This window comes from Crinia signifera, chromosome 3 (genome assembly GCF_055691185.1).
Source record: "Crinia signifera chromosome 3, ASM5569118v1, whole genome shotgun sequence".
NCBI classification, from domain to species: domain Eukaryota; kingdom Metazoa; phylum Chordata; class Amphibia; order Anura; family Myobatrachidae; genus Crinia; species Crinia signifera.
In genome coordinates this window covers 262,430,398-262,450,026 of record NC_139219.1, presented here as the reverse complement: position 1 = coordinate 262,450,026, position 19,629 = coordinate 262,430,398, and the positions used below count along the sequence as shown (strand labels likewise).

Sequence of the window (19,629 nt, the reverse complement as noted above, 5' to 3'; positions counted from 1 at the left end):
GAAATACTGTAGGCAGCAGTCTTTATTCTGCACAGTAACATGCTACAATGTCAGTATGTATAAATGTCTCATCAGTCTTCACTACAGCAAATCAATAACAGGGCCAATAATCCTAGAACAAGAGGAGTTTTACATTCATCTAGCTAATGTTACTCTGGCATGAAAGATGCCCTAGGTGTTGCAGAAGTAATATGCATGTTACGCTAACTGTTACAGCTGCTACAGAATATTATTTCTGTAACAGCTCTAACAGTTACCGTAATGTGCATATTATTTCTGTAACAGCTGTAATAGTTACCGTAACAGGCATATTATTTCTATAACAGCTGTAACAGTTACCGTAATGTGCATATTATTTCTGTAACAGCTGTAATAGTTATCGTAACAAGAATGCATGTTACGGTAACTGTTACAGCTGTTACAGAAGTAATATGCATGTTACGGTAACTATTACAGCTGTTACAGAAGTAATATGCATCTTATGGTATCTGTTACAGCTGTTACAGAAGTAATATGCATGTTATGGTAACTATTACAGCTGTTACAGAAGTAATATGCATGTTACGGTAACTGTTACAGCTGTTACAGAAGTAATATGCATGCTACGGTAACTATTACAGCTGTTACAGAAGTAATATGCACGTTACGGTAACTGTTACAGAAGTAATATGCATGTTACGGTAACTATTACAGCTGTTACAGAAGTAATATTCTTGTTACGATAACTATTACAGCTGTTACAGAAATAATATGCACATTACGGTAACTGTTACAGCTGTTACAGAAATAATATGCATGTTACGGTAACTATTACAGCTGTTACAGAAATAATATGCACATTACGGTAACTGTTAGAGCTGTTACAGAAATAATATGCACGTTACGGTAACTATTACAGCTTTTACAGAAGTAATATAGACATTACGGTAACTATTACAGCTGTTACAGAAATAATATGCTTGTTGCGGTAACTGTTACAGCTGTTACAGAAATAATATGCACATTACGGTAACTATTACAGCTGTTACAGAAATAATATGCATGTTACTGTAACTGTAACACTTGTTACAGAAATAATATGCACGTTACGGTAACTGTTACAGAAGTAATATGCACGTTACGGTAACTGTTACAGCTGTTACAAAAATAATATGCACGTTACGGTAACAGTTACAACTGTTACAGAAATAATATGCACGTTACGGTAACTATTACAGCTGTTACAGATATAATATGCACGTTACGGTAACTATTACAGCTGTTACAGAAATAATATGCACGTTACGGTAACAGTTACAACTGTTACAGAAATAATATGCACGTTATGGTAACAGTTACAACTGTTACAGAAATAATATGCACGTTACGGTAACAGTTACAACTGTTACAGAAATAATATGCACGTTACGGTAACAGTTACAACTGTTACAGAAATAATATGCATGTTACGGTAACAGTTACAACTGTTACAGAAATAATATGCACGTTATGGTTGCTGTGACAGACGTTGGAGCAGTAATTCTTGCCATGGAGTATGCAGCATGGCACCCATTCCTCCCCGTATCATTCGTCGCATGTCGGCTGATGCCGGCACTCTGTCAGGTCCTTGCGGACCTCAATATCTTAACAATATGGGTGGCCGTCTAATCGCATCATGTGTACATAGCATTAAACTATGAATGGAATAAGGGGGTTCATAAACTATGTAGAAGTCAATGTTCTCCATGTGTTTGAATAAATACGTTAGATTCTAGAATCTCTACTGTAGTAATCACAAAGCCTTGTGTATGAGCTGTCTATTGTGGGTGGTTAAACCAGCTTCCACATCATTTTCCAGCCAAGCTGTAATCAGGACAGCAGTAACTTACTCCAAAATGCTGAAGAAATCATAGATCTCAGTGTTCGGAGCCCTCTGCCAGTACGTGACCAATGTCTCTGTAAACAGAAGTGGATGGATTACACCTCAGCTCTGCATGTTCCTGTGCCAGACATTGAAAACATGTTTATTGGTTACCCTCGGATATCATTTTCATAATATGCAGGAAACACATGAGAAGACATTTCGTTTCGGTGTGGTCCAGCTTGTCAAAGCGAAGGGATGAGCCAATTAGAGAGAGCGGCCTTGTAATCTGTAGAATGAAGGAACAGATATCACTTACCACACTACTATGTAACAAAGCAGCTGCACGTGGCGCAGGGCCATCTTCACATATGGGCGCACTGGGCAGCTCAATTTTTGGGGCCCTTGAATAGGGGTAAGCTAGTTCTCCTGGCTGGAGCTACTTGGGAGGCATGAAGAGAATGCTTCCTAGCCGCTCTGATTGTGAATTAAACACTTCACCAATCAGAGTGTGGCCATCCATTCACTGTATGGAAGCATGTAAAGGGGTGTTAAGACTTTTTTTTTTTATTATTACTACGAATGGGTAGGTAGAGGCCCCCAGTGCTTTATTTTGCCCAGGGCCTTCAATACTGCTAAGACGGCCATGATGCGGCTACCTGACCTAGTACTATATGTCAAATTATTCACTCCACTCACTAAACTATCCAGTATCCAGTGCGGGACCCAAACAAAAAACATCTCCTAGTACTATATACTACTCCTAAATAAAGGAGAAAACTAAAATATATCTCATATCTGGGCTTATTCACTGTAATCAGTGGTGGCCTTTACCTATGGGCTGCAGGACTGCACGCACCCCCCCCCCCCCCCCCCCCAGGTAAAACCCACCACGGTGCTGCAGTCCCCCTCCTATTAAAAGGTAGGAGACGCAACTGCAATTATTTTCCAGACTCCCCTGGTATTTCTTAAGAACCCAGTAACACACAATTGAGCTGCTAATCCCTCTGCACAGGTCTGAGTCCCGCTAAACACTGCTTACACAGAATATAACAATTGGTATCATAGTATTGCATTTTATAATCAGTTACAGTAGCAGACACTGTAGTGGAGGCTGAAGCCAGGGAATCCCATTATTTGCTATGAGTATAACTATTTCCAGCTAGGATCCCAGGAGCCGTGGAGTAAGTTCAGCAGTAGCAGTCAGCCCTAAACAGCGGGACTAGTGTTCTGTACTACAATGTGTTACGTCTCTGGGAAATGGAGATAGGTGAAATCATTCATAAAATGAAAACCAAGTGAAACAGCCCATTAAAGCAATACACTACAGACACTACATGAATAAGGCAGCACTTCCTGCAACTACACAGGAATGCACAAATACTGTATGGACATAGATTCAGTCAGCTTATTGTGAGGCTTGTTATGAGGCCAGGTGTGGGAGGCTTGCTGTGAGGCCAGGTGTGTGAGGCTTGCTGTGAGGGAAAGGTTTGTGAGGCTTGTTGTAAGGCCAGCCTATAAGGTTTGTTGTGAGGCTTGTTGTAAGGCCAGCCTATAAGGTTTGTTGTGAGGCTTGTTGTGAGGCCAGGCTTCTGAGTCCAGGCTTGTTGTGAGCCCAGACTTGTGAGGCCTGTTGTGAGACCAGGCTTGTGAGGCCTGTTGTGAGACCAGAATTGTGAGGCCTGTTGTGAGACCAGGCTTGTGAGGCCTGTTGTGAGACCAGGCTTGTGGGGCTTGTTGTGAGGCCAGGCTTGTGAGGCTTGTTGTGAGGCCAGGCTTGTGAGGCTTGTTGTGAGGCCAGGCTTGTGAGGCCTGTTGTGAGACCAGGCTTGTGAGGCGTGTTGTGAGGCGAGGCTTATGAGGCCAGGTTAGAGAGGCTTGTTGTGAGCCCAGGCTTGTGAGGCTTGATGTGAGACCAGGCTTGTGAGGCTTCTTGTGAGGCCAGGCTTGTGAGGCGTGTTGTGAGGCCTGTTGTGAGGCAAGGATTGTGAGGCTTGTTGTGAGGCCAGGCTTGTGAGGCGTGTTGTGAGGCCTGTTGTGAGGCCAGACTTGTGAGGCTTGTTGTGAGACCAGGCTTTTGAGGCTTGCTGTGAGACCAGGCTTGTGAGGCTTGTTGAGAGGCCAGGCTTGTGAGGCCTGTTGTGAGACCAGGCTTGTGAGGCCTGTTGTGAGGCCAGGCTTGTGAGGCCTGTTGTGAGACCAGGCTTGTGGGGCTTGTTGTGAGGCCAGGCTTGTGAGGCTTGTTGTGAGGCCAGGCTTGTGAGGCTTGTTGTGAGGCCAGGCTTGTGAGGCGTGTTGTGAGGCGAGGCTTATGAGGCCAGGTTAGAGAGGCTTGTTGTGAGCCCAGGCTTGTGAGGCTTGATGTGAGACCAGGCTTGTGAGGCTTCTTGTGAGGCCAGGCTTGTGAGGCCTGTTGTGAGGCCAGGATTGTGAGGCTTGTTGTGAGGCCAGGCTTGTGAGGCGTGTTGTGAGGCCTGTTGTGAGGCCAGGCTTGTGAGGCTTGTTGAGAGGCCAGACTTGTGAGGCTTGTTGAGAGGCCAGACTTGTGAGACCAGGCTTGTGAGGCTTGCTGGGAGGACAGGCTTGTGAGGCTTGTTGGGAGGCCAGGCTTGTGAGGCTTGTTGTGAGGCCAGGCTTGAGAGGCTTGTTGTGAGGCCAGGCTTGAGAGGCTTGTTGTGAGGCCAGGCTTGAGAGGCTTGTTGTGAGGCGAGGCTTATGAGGCCAGGTTAGAGAGGCTTGTTGTGAGACCAGGCTTGTGAGGCTTGATGTGAGACCAGGCTTGTGAGGCTTCTTGTGAGGCCAGGCTTGTGAGGCCTGTTGTGAGGCCAGGATTGTGAGGCTTGTTGTGAGGCCAGGCTTGTGAGGCGTGTTGTGAGGCCTGTTGTGAGGCCAGGCTTGTGAGGCTTGTTGAGAGGCCAGACTTGTGAGGCTTGTTGAGAGGCCAGACTTGTGAGACCAGGCTTGTGAGGCTTGCTGGGAGGACAGGCTTGTGAGGCTTGTTGGGAGGCCAGGCTTGTGAGGCTTGTTGTGAGGCCAGGCTTGAGAGGCTTGTTGTGAGGCCAGGCTTGAGAGGCTTGTTGTGAGGCCAGGCTTGAGAGGCTTGTTGTGAGGCCAGGCTTGTGAGGCTTGTTGTGAGGCCAGGCTTGTGAGGCTTGTTGTGAGGCCAGGCTTGTGAGGCTTGTTGTGAGGCCAGGCTTGTGAGGCTTGTTGTGAGGCCAGGCTTGTGAGGCCTGTTGTGAGGCCAGGCTTGTGAGGCTTGTTGTGAGGCCAGGCTTGTGAGGCCTGTTGTGAGACCAGGCTTGTGAGGCGTGTTGTGAGGCCAGGCTTATGAGGCCAGGCTTGAGAGGCTTGTTGTGAGACCAGGCTTGTGAGGCTTCTTGTGAGGCCAGGCTTGTGAGGCGTGTTGTGAGGCCTGTTGTGAAGCCAGGATTGTGAGGCTTGTTGTGAGGCCAGGCTTGTGAGGCGTGTTATGAGGCCTGTTGTGAGGCTAGGCTTGTGAGGCCTGTTGTGAGACGAGGCTTGTTGTGAGACCAGGCTTGTGAGGCTTGTTGTGAGACCAGGCTTGTGAGGCTTGTTGAGAGGCCAGACTTGTGAGGCTTGTTGAGAGGCCAGACTTGTGAGGCTTGTTGAGAGGCCAGACTTGTGAGACCAGGCTTGTGAGGCTTGCTGGGAGGACAGGCTTGTGAGGCTTATTGGGAGGCCTGGCTTGTGAGGCTTGTTGTAAGGCCAGGCTTGAGAGGCTTGTTGTGAGGCCAGGCTTGAAAGGTTTGTTGTGAGGCCAGGATTGAGAGGCTTGTTGTGAGGCCAGGCTTGAGAGGCTTGTTGTGAGGCTAGGCTTGAGAGGCTTGTTGTGAGGCCAGGCTTGTGAGGCTTGTTGTGAGGCCAGGCTTGTGAGGCTTGGTGTGAGGCCAGGCTTGTGAGGCTTGTTGTGAGGCCAGGCTTGTGAGGCTTGTTGTGAGGCCAGGCTTGTGAGGCCTGTTGTGAGGCCAGGCTTGTGAGGCTTGTTGTGAGGCCAGGCTTGTGAGGCTTGTTGTGAGGCCAGGCTTGTGAGGCTTGTTGTGAGGCCAGGCTTGTGAGGCATGTTGTGAGGCAAGGCTTGTGAGGCTTGTTGTGAGGCCAGGCTTGTGAGGCTTGTTGTGAGGCCAGGCTTGTGAGGCCTGTTGTGAGGCCAGGCTTGTGAGGCTTGTTGTGAGGCCAGGCTTGTGAGGCCTGTTGTGAGACCAGGCTTGTGAGGCGTGTTGTGAGGCCAGGCTTATGAGGCCAGGCTTGAGAGGCTTGTTGTGAGACCAGGCTTGTGAGGCTTCTTGTGAGGCCAGGCTTGTGAGGCGTGTTGTGAGGCCTGTTGTGAAGCCAGGATTGTGAGGCTTGTTGTGAGGCCAGGCTTGTGAGGCGTGTTATGAGGCCTGTTGTGAGGCTAGGCTTGTGAGGCCTGTTGTGAGACGAGGCTTGTTGTGAGACCAGGCTTGTGAGGCTTGTTGTGAGACCAGGCTTGTGAGGCTTGTTGAGAGGCCAGACTTGTGAGGCTTGTTGAGAGGCCAGACTTGTGAGGCTTGTTGAGAGGCCAGACTTGTGAGACCAGGCTTGTGAGGCTTGCTGGGAGGACAGGCTTGTGAGGCTTATTGGGAGGCCTGGCTTGTGAGGCTTGTTGTAAGGCCAGGCTTGAGAGGCTTGTTGTGAGGCCAGGCTTGAAAGGCTTGTTGTGAGGCCAGGATTGAGAGGCTTGTTGTGAGGCCAGGCTTGAGAGGCTTGTTGTGAGGCTAGGCTTGAGAGGCTTGTTGTGAGGCCAGGCTTGTGAGGCTTGTTGTGAGGCCAGGCTTGTGAGGCTTGGTGTGAGGCCAGGCTTGTGAGGCTTGTTGTGAGGCCAGGCTTGTGAGGCTTGTTGTGAGGCCAGGCTTGTGAGGCCTGTTGTGAGGCCAGGCTTGTGAGGCTTGTTGTGAGGCCAGGCTTGTGAGGCTTGTTGTGAGGCCAGGCTTGTGAGGCTTGTTGTGAGGCCAGGCTTGTGAGGCATGTTGTGAGGCAAGGCTTGTGAGGCTTGTTGTGAGGCCAGGCTTGTGAGGCTTGTTGTGAGGCCAGGCTTGTGAGGCTTGTTGTGAGGCCAGGCTTGTGAGGCCTGTTGTGAGACCAGGCTTGTGAGGCGTGTTGTGAGGCCAGGCTTATGAGGCCAGGCTTGAGAGGCTTGTTGTGAGACCAGGCTTGTGAGGCCAGGCTTGTGAGGCGTGTTGTGAGGCCTGTTGTGAAGCCAGGATTGTGAGGCTTGTTGTGAGGCCAGGCTTGTGAGGCGTGTTATGAGGCCTGTTGTGAGGCTAGGCTTGTGAGGCCTGTTGTGAGACGAGGCTTGTTGTGAGACCAGGCTTGTGAGGCTTGTTGTGAGACCAGGCTTGTGAGGCTTGTTGAGAGGCCAGACTTGTGAGGCTTGTTGAGAGGCCAGACTTGTGAGACCAGGCTTGTGAGGCTTGCTGGGAGGACAGGCTTGTGAGGCTTGTTGGGAGGCCAGGCTTGTGAGGCTTGTTGTAAGGCCAGGCTTGAGAGGCTTGTTGTGAGGCCAGGCTTGAAAGGCTTGTTGTGAGGCCAGGCTTGAGAGGCTTGTTGTGAGGCCAGGCTTGTGAGGCTTGTTGTGAGGCCAGGCTTGTGAGGCTTGCTGTGAGGCCAGGCTTGTGAGGCTTGTTGTGAGGCCAGGCTTGTGAGGCTTGTTGTGAGGCCAGGCTTGTGAGGCCTGTTGTGAGGCCAGGCTTGTGAGGCCTGTTGTGAGGCCAGGCTTGTGAGGCCTGTTGTGAGGCCAGGCTTGTGAGGCATGTTGTGAGGCCAGGCTTATGAGGCCAGGCTTGAGAGGCTTGTTGTGAGCCCAGGCTTGTGAGGCCTGTTGTGAGACCAGGCTTGTGAGGCTTCTTGTGAGGCCAGGCTTGTGAGGCGTGTTGTGGGGCCTGATGTGAGGCCAGGATTGTGAGGCTTGTTGTGAGGCCAGGCTTGTGAGGCATGTTGTGAGGCCTGTTGTGAGGCCAGGCTTGTGAGGCTTGTTGTGAGACCAGGCTTGTTGTGAGACCAGGCTTGTGAGGCTTGTTGTGAGACCAGGCTTGTGAGGCTTGTTGAGAGGCCAGACTTGTGAGGCTTGTTGAGAGGCCAGACTTGTGAGACCAGGCTTGTGAGGCTTGCTGGGAGGACAGGCTTGTGAGGCTTGTTGGGAGGCCAGGCTTGTGAGGCTTGTTGTGAGGCAAGGCTTGAGAGGCTTGTTGTGAGGCCAGGCTTGAGAGGCTTGTTGTGAGGCCAGGCTTGAGAGGCTTGTTGTGAGGCCAGGCTTGTGAGGCTTGTTGTGAGGCCAGGCTTGTGAGGCCAGGCTTGTGAGGCTTGTTGTGAGGCCAGGCTTGTGAGGCCTGTTGTGAGGCCAGGCTTGAGAGGCTTGTTGTGAGGCCAGGCTTGAGAGGCTTGTTGTGAGGCCAGGCTTGTGAGGCTTGTTGTGAGGCCAGGCTTGTGAGGCCTGTTGTGAGACCAGGCTTGTGAGGCGTGTTGTGAGGCCAGGCTTGTGAGGCTTGTTGTGAGGCCAGGCTTGTGAGGCCTGTTGTGAGGCCAGGCTTGTGAGGCATGTTGTGAGGCCAGGCTTGTGAGGCATGTTGTGAGGCCAGGCTTGTGAGGCTTGTTGTGAGGCCAGGCTTGTGAGGCTTGTTGTGAGGCCAGGCTTGTGAGGCCTGTTGTGAGACCAGGCTTGTGAGGCGTGTTGTGAGGCCAGGCTTATGAGGCCAGGCTTGAGAGGCTTGTTGTGAGCCCAGGCTTGTGAAGCTTGTTGTGAGGCCTGTTGTGAGACCAGGCTTGTGAGGCTTCTTGTGAGGCCAGGCTTGTGAGGCTTCTTGTGAGACCAGGCTGGTGAGGCCAGGCTTGTGAGGCTTGTTGTGAGGCCAGGCTTGTGAGGCATGTTATGAGGCCTGTTGTGAGGCTAGGCTTGTGAGGCTTGTTGTGAGACGAGGCTTGTTGTGAGACCAGGCTTGTGAGGCTTGTTGTGAGACCAGGCTTGTGAGGCTTGTTGTGAGACCAGGCTTGTGAGGCTTGTTGAGAGGCCAGAATTGTGAGGCTTGTTGAGAGGCCAGACTTGTGAGACCAGGCTTGTGAGGCTTGCTGGGAGGACAGACTTGTGAGGCTTGTTGGGAGGCTAGATTTGTGAGCTGTGGAACCTATTTCCTAACCACAGCTTTTTGGTATGATTACATGTAACATACTGACAACAGCCAATTGGAAAAAAAAAAGTTTGAAGGTAAATTTCAGCTAACTTCATTTTTATCCTCCTTGTAAGAAGTTCCGCCTGGCGGTAAGTGGCATTAACCCCCCCCCCCCCCCCCGCCGGCTGGTGCTTGTTAAACCACCACCGCCACCCTGTATGATCCACTCATCTTGCCACTTAACAGGGCAGCTGGTGTGCAGCGGGAGATCTGGAAACTCTACTGTGGGTAAAGGAAGGAGAGTAGACAAGTATGGAGTAGTAAAGTGATAGTGTAAACCAGACCTGGCCAAAAGGTAGATAACGATCTATTGGAAGCTTGCAGGTCATCCAACAGAAGATAAATGTGAATTGCTTCTGGGGCCTCAGTGTAGTTGTGGGGAGCTTAGACTCCCCACAGCTACACTGAGGCTCCAGAAGCCATGGGGCTTCTGGGCAGCTGGAGAATTTCGACACCATGCTGCAGATCCAGTAGCTTTGGCAAGACAGGAAGCAGGTCATGTCCTCTCTACCACCAGCGCAGGGCTGTCTTTTCATATGGGCTTAATGGGCACTTGTTCAGGGGCCCCAGGTGTATAAGGGCCCTATGCAGATAGCTGAGGATCCCCTTTTTCCATGGATACCAGAATTTTGAAAATCGGCCCTGGGAAACTGGAGATATCCAACTTCAAAGCAGCAGTCCACATTCAACCTGTTAATTGCAATTCCCAGTCATATTTCTCTTTTTTATATTGCGTCTTTATTTAATTTTTCAATATCAAAACAAGACATACACATTCAACACATCAAGTGGGTAATTCCAATATTTACACAGAAACAACGTTATTACGTTCCTCTTACCCACACTCAAGTAAAACATAAACAAAGACATAGACATATACATAGACACGTTCACAGCCCTGTATCCCTCATTAAACCTGAGAGACCCCTCCTCCTCTACCAACATCCCTCTTCCTTGTCTATTGCACAAAGCCCATTCCCCATCCCATCTCTTAGCTCGACGTTATAGCTCCTGCTTCCCTACTAGTCCTATTTATTTAAATCTCCCTGAGGTTTCGCCCACTTTACGATTATATATACTTCCGACCGGACTATTACATACCGTGCCCTGTCTACCAGCACGGTTTTGCCACTGTTGCCGTGTTACTGATAACCAAGAGGAAAAAGAGAAAGAGAAAAAACAAAAAAAAAGAAAAAAAAAAGTTTGTATTAATGTGATCCTATTCAATCATTATCCGTGACTTTGTGCCGTGCCTACATTGGATTACATTCCCCATGTGTCGATGAGCACTATTAGCAGCTAGGTATACAATCTAACGTTCCTTCTGTGATTTCTTAATGTGGAGTCACCTCTTGTACTTACATGCGCTGACTCCTCCCAACGTGTACAAAGTGCATGTCTAAACAATTTACTTATATTATAGGGCAAATCAGCCCCGCTCTGTGTATATCGGGAGATCCCCCCTTACCCATACCTCTCGAAAAAAAAAGAAAAGAAAAGTGCTTAAATATTTGCCCTCTCACTATTATGTACACTGTAGTTGACTGACCTGTTCCAGTGGCCCCATATACCCTGGTACTTAATAAACGAGCCCCTGGATGCATATACGTATTTTTCATGTTCACTGGTCTGATTTACCAAGTTGACCCATTCTCCATGGAGCGGAGCCAGGGGGGACATCCACCGTCGGGCTATTATTACCTTAGCTAGGGCCGCAAGGCTTTTTACCAGCTGCCTCATCTTGCAATTAATTACCCCTTCCCTCCATATACCTAGGACCAGATTTATTTTATTCAGAGCTACTCTCGGGACCCCTAACTGGGCTAGGGTTTCCTTTATTTCATCCCAAAACCTGCTAACCTCCCTGCAACTCCACAGTAAGTGGTCAAATGTGGCCGGCCCTACTCCGCATTTAGGACAACCATCGGACGCTGAGCCGGAATATTTTTTTCATTTTGACCGGTGTAATATAGGTCCTATGCAGAATATTAAATTGGACCTGTTGTGTCCGCATTAAATTGGTCGACTGCCGAGGGCTTGCCAAGGCCACCCTCCACCTGTTCTCATCCAGCTGGGGGATATCCTCGGTCCATTTTTCCCGTAAGGCCCCTAACTCCTCGAATTGAGTAAAAGAGTGTAGGTACTGATACATTTTAGACATTCGCTTCCCCTTCGCTAGTTGTTTAATAAATATTTTACATGGGGCCTCCTCCACCTCCCACATTTCTGCCTTGCAACAAAAGGTCAAGGCGCTTCTTACTTGTAAGTATCTAAAAAATACTTCCTTAGGTAAGCTAAACTCTGCTTGTAACTGGGAAAAAGATTTAACCCCCCCATCTTGGCACCATTGACCTATATTAGTAATTCCATATGAATTCCATACTACCCCTCCTTGTTGTTCCTTGAGTTCCCTCATTCCCGGCAGGGGGTGTCTGGGTCCAGACCAACAGCTTTTGTTAATTTACAGGACCATCTCCATACTTTAACCGCTTGACTAATTATAGGGGGGAGGTCACGACGGAGCCCCCTCACAAACAGTCTTTGGAGAGGAGAGAAGTCTGGATCCACACACTCCACAAGGCTTCGTAATTCTACCGAGTCCTCCCCTGGCCTAACCCACGCACATATTTGTACCATCTGTGCGGCCATATAGTATATTTTAAAGTCTGGAAGGACCAGTCAACCACTTTCCCTATCCTGGCACATAATATCCATTCTGACTCTAGGCGATTTGTCCCTCCAAATAAATGTGGAGACTATGCTCTTTATCTTCCTGAAGTACTCATCCTTAATAAAAACAGGGGAGTGTTGGGCGATGTACAAAAACTTAGGCAATATTGCCATCTTGACCAGATTGACCCGGCCAATTTGTGAAATCTGGAATCTGGACCAGCTTCTGCACTTCGTCTTAAATTCTTTAATAAACGGGATTAGATTGTCGGAAATAAAATCCACTGAATTCCTGGCAAAACAAATTCCCAAATACCGAAATTTTGACCCCCCTAGCTCAACACCCTGAAGGTAAGTGTATGCCCTTCTGAGATTCATCGTAGTGGACTTCCCTACCATAAATCCTGTTTGATCGGGGTGGACCACTTGATGTATTACTTTCTGGAGTCTGGTTGCTAGTATTTTGGCATATATCTTTGCATCCGCCGTTATTAGTGAGATAGGCCTGTATGAGTCAACTCGGGTTGGGTTTTTCCCGCTCTTAGGAATCATAATTATTGCAGCCTCGGTCATTGACTGAGGTATACACTCCTCTGCCTCCATGTGCTGAAAAACCTTCAACAGCTGCGGGCCTAGTTTATTAATATATTTCTGATACACCTCCCCGGGAAGACCATTCAGGCCGGGGGCTTTACCCCCTGGGAAAGAGTTAACAGCCACTATCACTTCCTCGACGGACAGGGGGGCCTCCAGTATATCTCTTGAGGTGGGCAACAAATTTGGGAGTTCCAGCCGCGCCAGATATTCACAGATTTCTACATTGCTACAATTTAATTTAGATTTGTAAACCTCTACCAAATGCGTAGAGAAGAGCTCTGTGATCTCAGGGGTTTTAATCACCTCTTCGCCTGATTCTAACTTAATCATAGGTATAATATTGGACGGGCTCTCCTGCTTCATTAAGTGGGCCAAAAACTTCCCAGTTCGATCAGAATTGGCATACCACTTATGTGACCCTGAATCCATCCTCAGGCAGGTCACCTCTTGAAGGTACTCCACCCACTCTTTTTGGGCAGACTGCCATATAGACCTAGCTAGATCTGTCTTATTTGTCAGAAAAATCAGTCATATTTCTCAGGTTCTCTTTGACTTAGAGTTTTTCTAAGTATATATTTCAAAAGCTGGGAACACTAGCCAATTGTCTCTATCATGTTCAGAACCAGAGATTCCAGCCTTCCAGCAGCCGGTCCCTGCTCCAGCTCCAAACATTTGGTGTACAGTTTTATATTTTTGTCAATGGATTGCTCTGGCTCAGTCCTGATCTCTGATCCCCAAGTTCCCAGCACCTTCTGAAAGTTGGGACTCTAGGTTTTTATACTATTGAAGGCTAAGAAATCTATTTCCAGATAATGGCGATATCTGCAGTCAAACAAGCTGCCCTTCCACCGGAAAATGACGAATATTAAGCCCACTCCATTATCCAACTCTCCCCTGCGCATAAAACACCCCCTACCTCCCTGGAAGTCATTTACAAGGGACCCTTCATTCAGCTCAGTGCCCCCTTCCACACGTTAGTGTTTTCCCTCCCACCACCTGTGCAGTAAAGGAGTAATTAGCAGAAGCTACTGCTCCAGGTCCTACATGTTGAGTGGAAGATAGAAAACCCCCTGCCACCCGTGGGACATCAAAGCTGCTGCTGATAGCACCCCTCACCCCTAGGAGGGGAGAATGGGTAAGGGCCCCAGTGCATTGCTTTGCCCAGGGGCCCACACTGCTGTCAAGACGGCCCTGCACCAGCGCTGAGACACGCTGCTACTGTGGGCAATCACACTGCTCCTGCTCTCCACCTCACCACTGTTACTGGAGAGCGCTCTGCCAGTAGTTGGTATATAGATGGACCCTGTCAAGAAATACATCCATGACACAGACAGGATCACTAAGCTCAGTTGGTAAAGCGAAAGGGGCAGACACATTCCCCCATTGAGGGTGTCCAGGTTGCTGGATTCCATCTCACTACCAGGGCAGCCATCTGGGCGGGACAGTGGGGACTCCAGGCCTTTGGCCCAGACAGAAAGGGGGCCCAGAATTGGAGTCTATTAAGTATAATATGTCATAAACAAAGGTCACGTTTCCCTTTAAGCACAGGTTCTCAAACTCTATCCTCAGGACTCCACACGGTGCATGTTGCGGATCTCCTCACAGAATCAAGGGAACTAATGAGTTTCACCTGTGGATCTTTTAAAATGTGTCAGTCAGTAATGTGCACCTGGAAAACGTGAACTGTGTGGGGTCCTGAGGACCGAGTTTGATAACCACTGCCTTAAAGCAATGTAGAGGTGGATTAGCGATCTCACCAGGAGAAGATCTCACCAGGAATTGCAGGTGTTCGAGAAAGAGAAGGGGGGCCCTGCCTATTTTGTCAGTCCTAAGTCCCACAATTTCTAATGACAGCCCTGTGCACACACATTGATCTCCTATGCCCATGTCGTCCAATTAGAACAGGTTTTTTAACCCCAGGATTACAGTATTTATGCCCAATTTTACTGGACCGCAAGTTGTTTTTTTTTTTTACACTTTCTAGATGCATTTAGTGTTTGCAGTTGGCGCCAACTTTGTCCCAAGTTCACAACCTCATAGATCCGTCTGCTCTTTGTCTCATTATTCTTTTCAATCTTCTGATTATTAATAAATGTTGATTTATGATTTTTTAGACCTGTTCTTACCAGGTCCTTTTTATCTTGGACTGCTGTTCCCAGGTAACATGATAGCTAGCTAGCCAGTGAGGCATTTTTCAGGAATGAAGTACCCTATTATCTAGTCTAGGTGCCTAATCTTGTATTGGTCTCTTCCCATGAGAGAGACAAGGCTATAGTGATGTGGGGTAGGGTTCCAGGGGGTGTATAGAATGGGGCCCTTGCTTTTTTGTTTGTACTAGGCCACACAATTTCTGGTTGTAGTCCTAGCCAAAGGATGCATCTACACAGACACCTCTTTGGGATGGGACTTTTTTCATTACGATGGGTACAAAAATGGATATTCTATGTAAATGGTCTGCATCTTTCTAAACATAAAAAAGTCAGGCTTCTGCAATATAAACAAAACAAAAACATAATGGTATCCATAAAAGCGGTAAAAACAATGATATTAGGTGTATGGGTGCATGCCATTGTATACCTTTTCGCAGTTTTCAGCTTTCTCACTTTTCTCATTGGCACTTGGAATAGATTCCAGGCTGGCCAGAGACGCCCTGGAGTCAGCATTGTTCCCTGCAGTGATGGCAATGGATGAGAAGGCTGCAGGAGTAAAGTGATGAGATGAGAGGACAGCACGGACACGTATACTATACACATGAGGAAATCACACAAACATCAATGGCAAGGTAATGGATGCATTGGAAAATGAAATGTCAATTATACAGTACATCAATTTAAAAGTGCAGAGCTCTGAACCATACTGCTCTGTATCAATACATCCAGAGGCAGAACTCTGGGAGGCAATGGAGTCATCTGCCGCCGGGCTCCTGCTCCCAAGGGGGCACCTCTCCTCCCCCTGCAAGTTTAAATCAGTTATTTAAAAGCCAACGATATTGCTTCTGTGGCTGAGTTCTGAAATATGTGTTCTATCTATCTATCTATCTATCTATCTATCTATACAGAAATATATATATTATATAAGGTTATATAGGGAGTGTGTGTTTGTGTGGGCACCTATATATATCTTGCCACCGGGCAACTGGAACGAACTTACGCCACTGAATACATCTTAATAGCTGATAAGTTTTGTGCATGTATTTTTTTACTGTACCTGGTGGTAAACTGCCACATCCCTTAAATGAAAATACCAATTCTCTAGAAATGAAGTACAGTACTCACTAACACAGTAGCACTATCGCTCTGTTACGCTCAATACATTGTGGCATCTCCTCCCATACAGAGCTTCCTGTATTACCTGCTATGGAATTTAATACGTCTTTAGAAAATGAGGAATCGGCAGATGCAGCGAGTTTTATGGCGGACTGACTCTGCGAGGGTGTGGCTGTGCTCAGGTCATCCCGGGAACCCTGTTTAAAAAAACAACAACACCGAAAACAACAATTATCATCTATTTATATATATGTCTAGTGTCCGAGAGTCTCCAAAGCACTGCCATCTGCTGGCAGAGAGTGAAACTACATCTCTTTCTCACACACGCACAAACACAGAAGGTAGCAGACTAGCTGTCGAGCTTTTGCTTCGAGCGGTCTTACCAGTAATGACATATTAATGTTGTTGCTTTTTAAATTATTTAACTTAATTAAATGGTTTGTTTAGCCTGCATTCTAGTTACCTCAAAATAAGTAAAAAAAATAATGGAAGTGACATTGTTTTACTATACTATAAGAAAATTCTTATTCATATTCATACAGTGTTTTGTGAATTTATTATGTATGAGTCTAGCACCAAGAGGCTAATCTAAAAATTTAGTAATGCAATAAAAAAGACATGGTGTCAGCATCTTCTTGTATTCACAGTGTATTTAAGTGTGTATTTCTATACATGTTGGATTATTTAATAGAGCCAAAAGGTGGCAAACTCAATTAAAAATAGATGCCATTTATTCCGCAAGAAGGAAATGTGCTCATGTTTAGTTTTACACTTGAAGTAACCTTTATTACTATAGCAAAGGTGAGAAAAGAAAACTGGGTCAAATATGACAGCCCACACAGCTTGACCCAATGTGACTGTCTGACTGGTGTAAACACATAATTACACTTTTAATAAGCATCAGAGGGACTGTTACTGCTGTACTCACAATGTCTTATTTGAAAGACCAGTGTTGGAGCGGGACTCCCAAGTGGCCAATGCTGTGTAGCGGCTCCGCCCCCAAACAGGTGTAAGTGTACTCTACAGCTGCCCAGACACTTCAGATGGCTCTGCACACAGCAGGTTGTATGCCTGGAGCAGTGCTGCTGGCCATAAGGTGCAGTTAGGGTTACCACCTCATCCCTTTAATTCCGGACACATTAATTACACAGGTTCTGTGGCTGGCTGGCTGGGTGACTTCAATACTCCATTTCACCTCGTTTTAAACTGCCACAGAACCTGTATAATTAATATGTGTCCGGAACAAAAGGGATGAGGTGGTAACCCTAGGTGCAGTTCCAAGCATCCTACTGACCAGATGCAATGGGGCAGCGATGGTACTGGCTCCAGAGCCCTGCACCTCTGGGCAGTGCATCACTTGCTCTCCCCTCCCAATGGCCCTGTCAAGAACAACCATCTTATATCCTATGCTGGAAATAAGTAAAAGAGGAAATTAAGGGTCAGGAGGGCTGAAAGTATGGCTCTTTGATGGCCGTCTACTAAACAGTATCCACCATTTGTGCCTGGTTTCAGAAATTATGCCTTTTTTTCTTGCAAACATAGGAGCAGATTTAGGGGGCCAGATGCACTAAGCTTCAAAAGGGATAAAATGGAGAGTGATAAACAACCAACCAATCAGCTCCTGTCTGACAGTTTTCAAACACAGTCGGTGACATGGCAGGTAGGAGCTGATTGGCTGGCTGTTTATCACTCTCCAATTTATCACTTTCAAAGCTTAGTGCATCTGGCCCTCAATAAGCTTCGATTTCTTACCATGAAGTCACGCATTAATAATCCATTCATAACTTTGCTGATAAATGTAATCAGAAGCACTGCAGCAGGATTAAATGTTAATTCTGCAGTGTGTGAGATATGTGATGTGCGTGAGAGAGAGGAAATCATCCTGAGCAGGGGGCCAAAAGGACAATGTAGGAGGCTGTTAGTGGCCATTAGCATAGCATCAGAGGCTGTCACAGGTTTCAGTTATACAGCATTTATTCATTATATACATGTCCCACATTATTAAACCCATTTTCCTATCTATTTATTTCTTTTTAGATGAAGGAGTTTGTTTACTAGAGATGGGAGTTTTACTGAAGATGTAATGTTGCTATGGGCAACCAATCAGAATCTGCTTCTTATTTAGCACCTTCTGGTATACTAGATTGAATCTGATTCTATGATTGCCCTAGCAATATCCCAGCTTCAATAGAACTCCCACCTTAGTAAATTATCAATATTTTTTAATATACGTATAAAGTTTTACGAATATATACACGTTTTAAATACATCATTTTTCATCAGGAGGGGAAGAATCAGAAGTAAATTTTTACAATAAAATAATAACTTTTATAAAGTTATCACCAACCGTGGAGTTGCAAACTAAAGGCTGGGATGTCTCTCTTTGATACCCACTGGGTGTCAGTATTATACTGTAGTATGCCACCGACTAGCAGCAATGCCTGTCACACCCTGATTAACACATTGACTGGGGATCCCTTTTATCAGTGCTAGGCGGGTCTGAACATAAATGAATGGACTAGTAATTAAATTGGTGGGGATATAACATATTGGGATTATGTGGTTTCTTTTCAGCATAGATTGCCCTGCAACCCTAGTAATATATGGCATGCATGCTAAAACAGCCTGGCATGATTACTTGTTAGGTTTACCTGGTTGGATGTATTTATTGAAAATGGGAAAAAGTCCTTCATAAATATACGAGGCATATTATCCAGGAGAATACCATAGAATGGCAAGTATAAAATGGTGATCCGGGCTTGCTTTTCCTAGGAAGCAAAATACACAATAAGCATCTATCAGACTTTTAATATTACAAATATTATGCAATATGTACCAATCATTTTGCTGTTCTGTACAATATGCAATATATCAGCATTTAACAGGCAATAGACAATACAAGGGGAAAGGTGGACCCAATTCAATGGTCTATATAAAATTCCAACCTCAAGGAGTAGCAAAACATTTAAGACATGGTGGGCTAATACAGAATTAAACATTTGCCACCTGTCAGAGGGAAGGATGTACTAAGTAATTAACGTACATCCCCCCACACATCACATGTTTACTAACATATGTGAGTAGTATTGCAAAGGACATCTTGAGAAAAGAGCTGTCCTTTGCAAAGCAGCTGGTGCCGGATAAGAGGGTCCTGGCGAGTCTCCTGCTGCAGACGGCTGTTAGGACTCCCGGGCTCCTTCTCCTTTTCCCTACACCCGGAAGGGGAAGTACTACTGCTAGGGCGGAGGTAGTCACTGGGTCTGAACAGGAGGCTGCCCAAACAGCAGGTGATGGGGGATTGCTTGGTATGTGAAAAGAAACACATTGGCATCTATAGGGTAATGCCAGAAAAAGCTGGTACCCTCTGTGGCCGAAACGCTGAGGTCCAGCATTTATAAATTAAATAATACGGTAAAAACCCTGAAAACATGCTGCTTTATTGCATTTTCCGTTTGATACATACCGGCCACAGTCTGTAACTTGCCAGTTAGGAGCGGATTGGTTTGTAGTTTATCTATCTTCGCACTTTGAGAAATCTCCCCCCATATCTTATTTGTGTAACTGAAGGGGTGTAACTGGGCTGTTATGTGACCATCTCACATACCCAGGGCCGTCTTTTCGTATGGGCTTAATGGGCACTTGCCCAGGGGCCCCAGGTGTATAAGGGCCCTATGCTGATAGCTGAGGATCCCCTTTTTCCAGGGATACCAGAATTTTGAAAATCGGCCCTGGGGAACTGGAGATATCCAACTTCAAAGCAGCATTCCACATCCGACCTGTTAAATGCAATTCCCAGTCATATTTCTCAGATTCTCTCTGACTTAGAGTTTTTCTGAGAGTATATTCCAAAAGCTGGGACTCTCCCCTTTCTGTCAACACTAGGGGCTTGTCTCTGTCATGCCCAGAACCAGAGATATCAGCCTTCCAGCAGCTGGTCCCTGCTCCAGCTCCAAACGTCTGGTGTGCAGTTTTATATTTTTGTTATTTTTGCTCTGGCTCCTGATCTCTGATCCCCAAGTTCCCAGCACCTCCTGAAAGTTGGGACTCTAGG

At 46.9% G+C, this 19,629-nt stretch overlaps 1 protein-coding gene across 5 annotated transcripts in view; it reads right to left on the bottom strand.

Moving 5' to 3' along the window:
• DOCK10 (dedicator of cytokinesis 10) overlaps positions 1–19,629 on the bottom strand; it is a 341,015-nt gene that overhangs the window by 84,196 nt on the left and 237,190 nt on the right. For 4 of the 5 annotated variants that reach the window (XM_083177979.1, XM_083177977.1, XM_083177976.1 and 1 more), the window contains 5 exons: positions 18,230–18,346; positions 15,664–15,775; positions 14,890–15,008; positions 2,015–2,129; positions 1,869–1,935 (listed from right to left, as the gene is read on the bottom strand). In XM_083177979.1, the coding sequence (XP_083034105.1) occupies positions 1,869–1,935; positions 2,015–2,129; positions 14,890–15,008; positions 15,664–15,775; positions 18,230–18,346 (530 nt within the window). The remainder of the gene's footprint in view (positions 1–1,868; positions 1,936–2,014; positions 2,130–14,889; positions 15,009–15,663; positions 15,776–18,229; positions 18,347–19,629) is intronic. The other variant, XM_083177978.1, reaches the window with a different exon arrangement.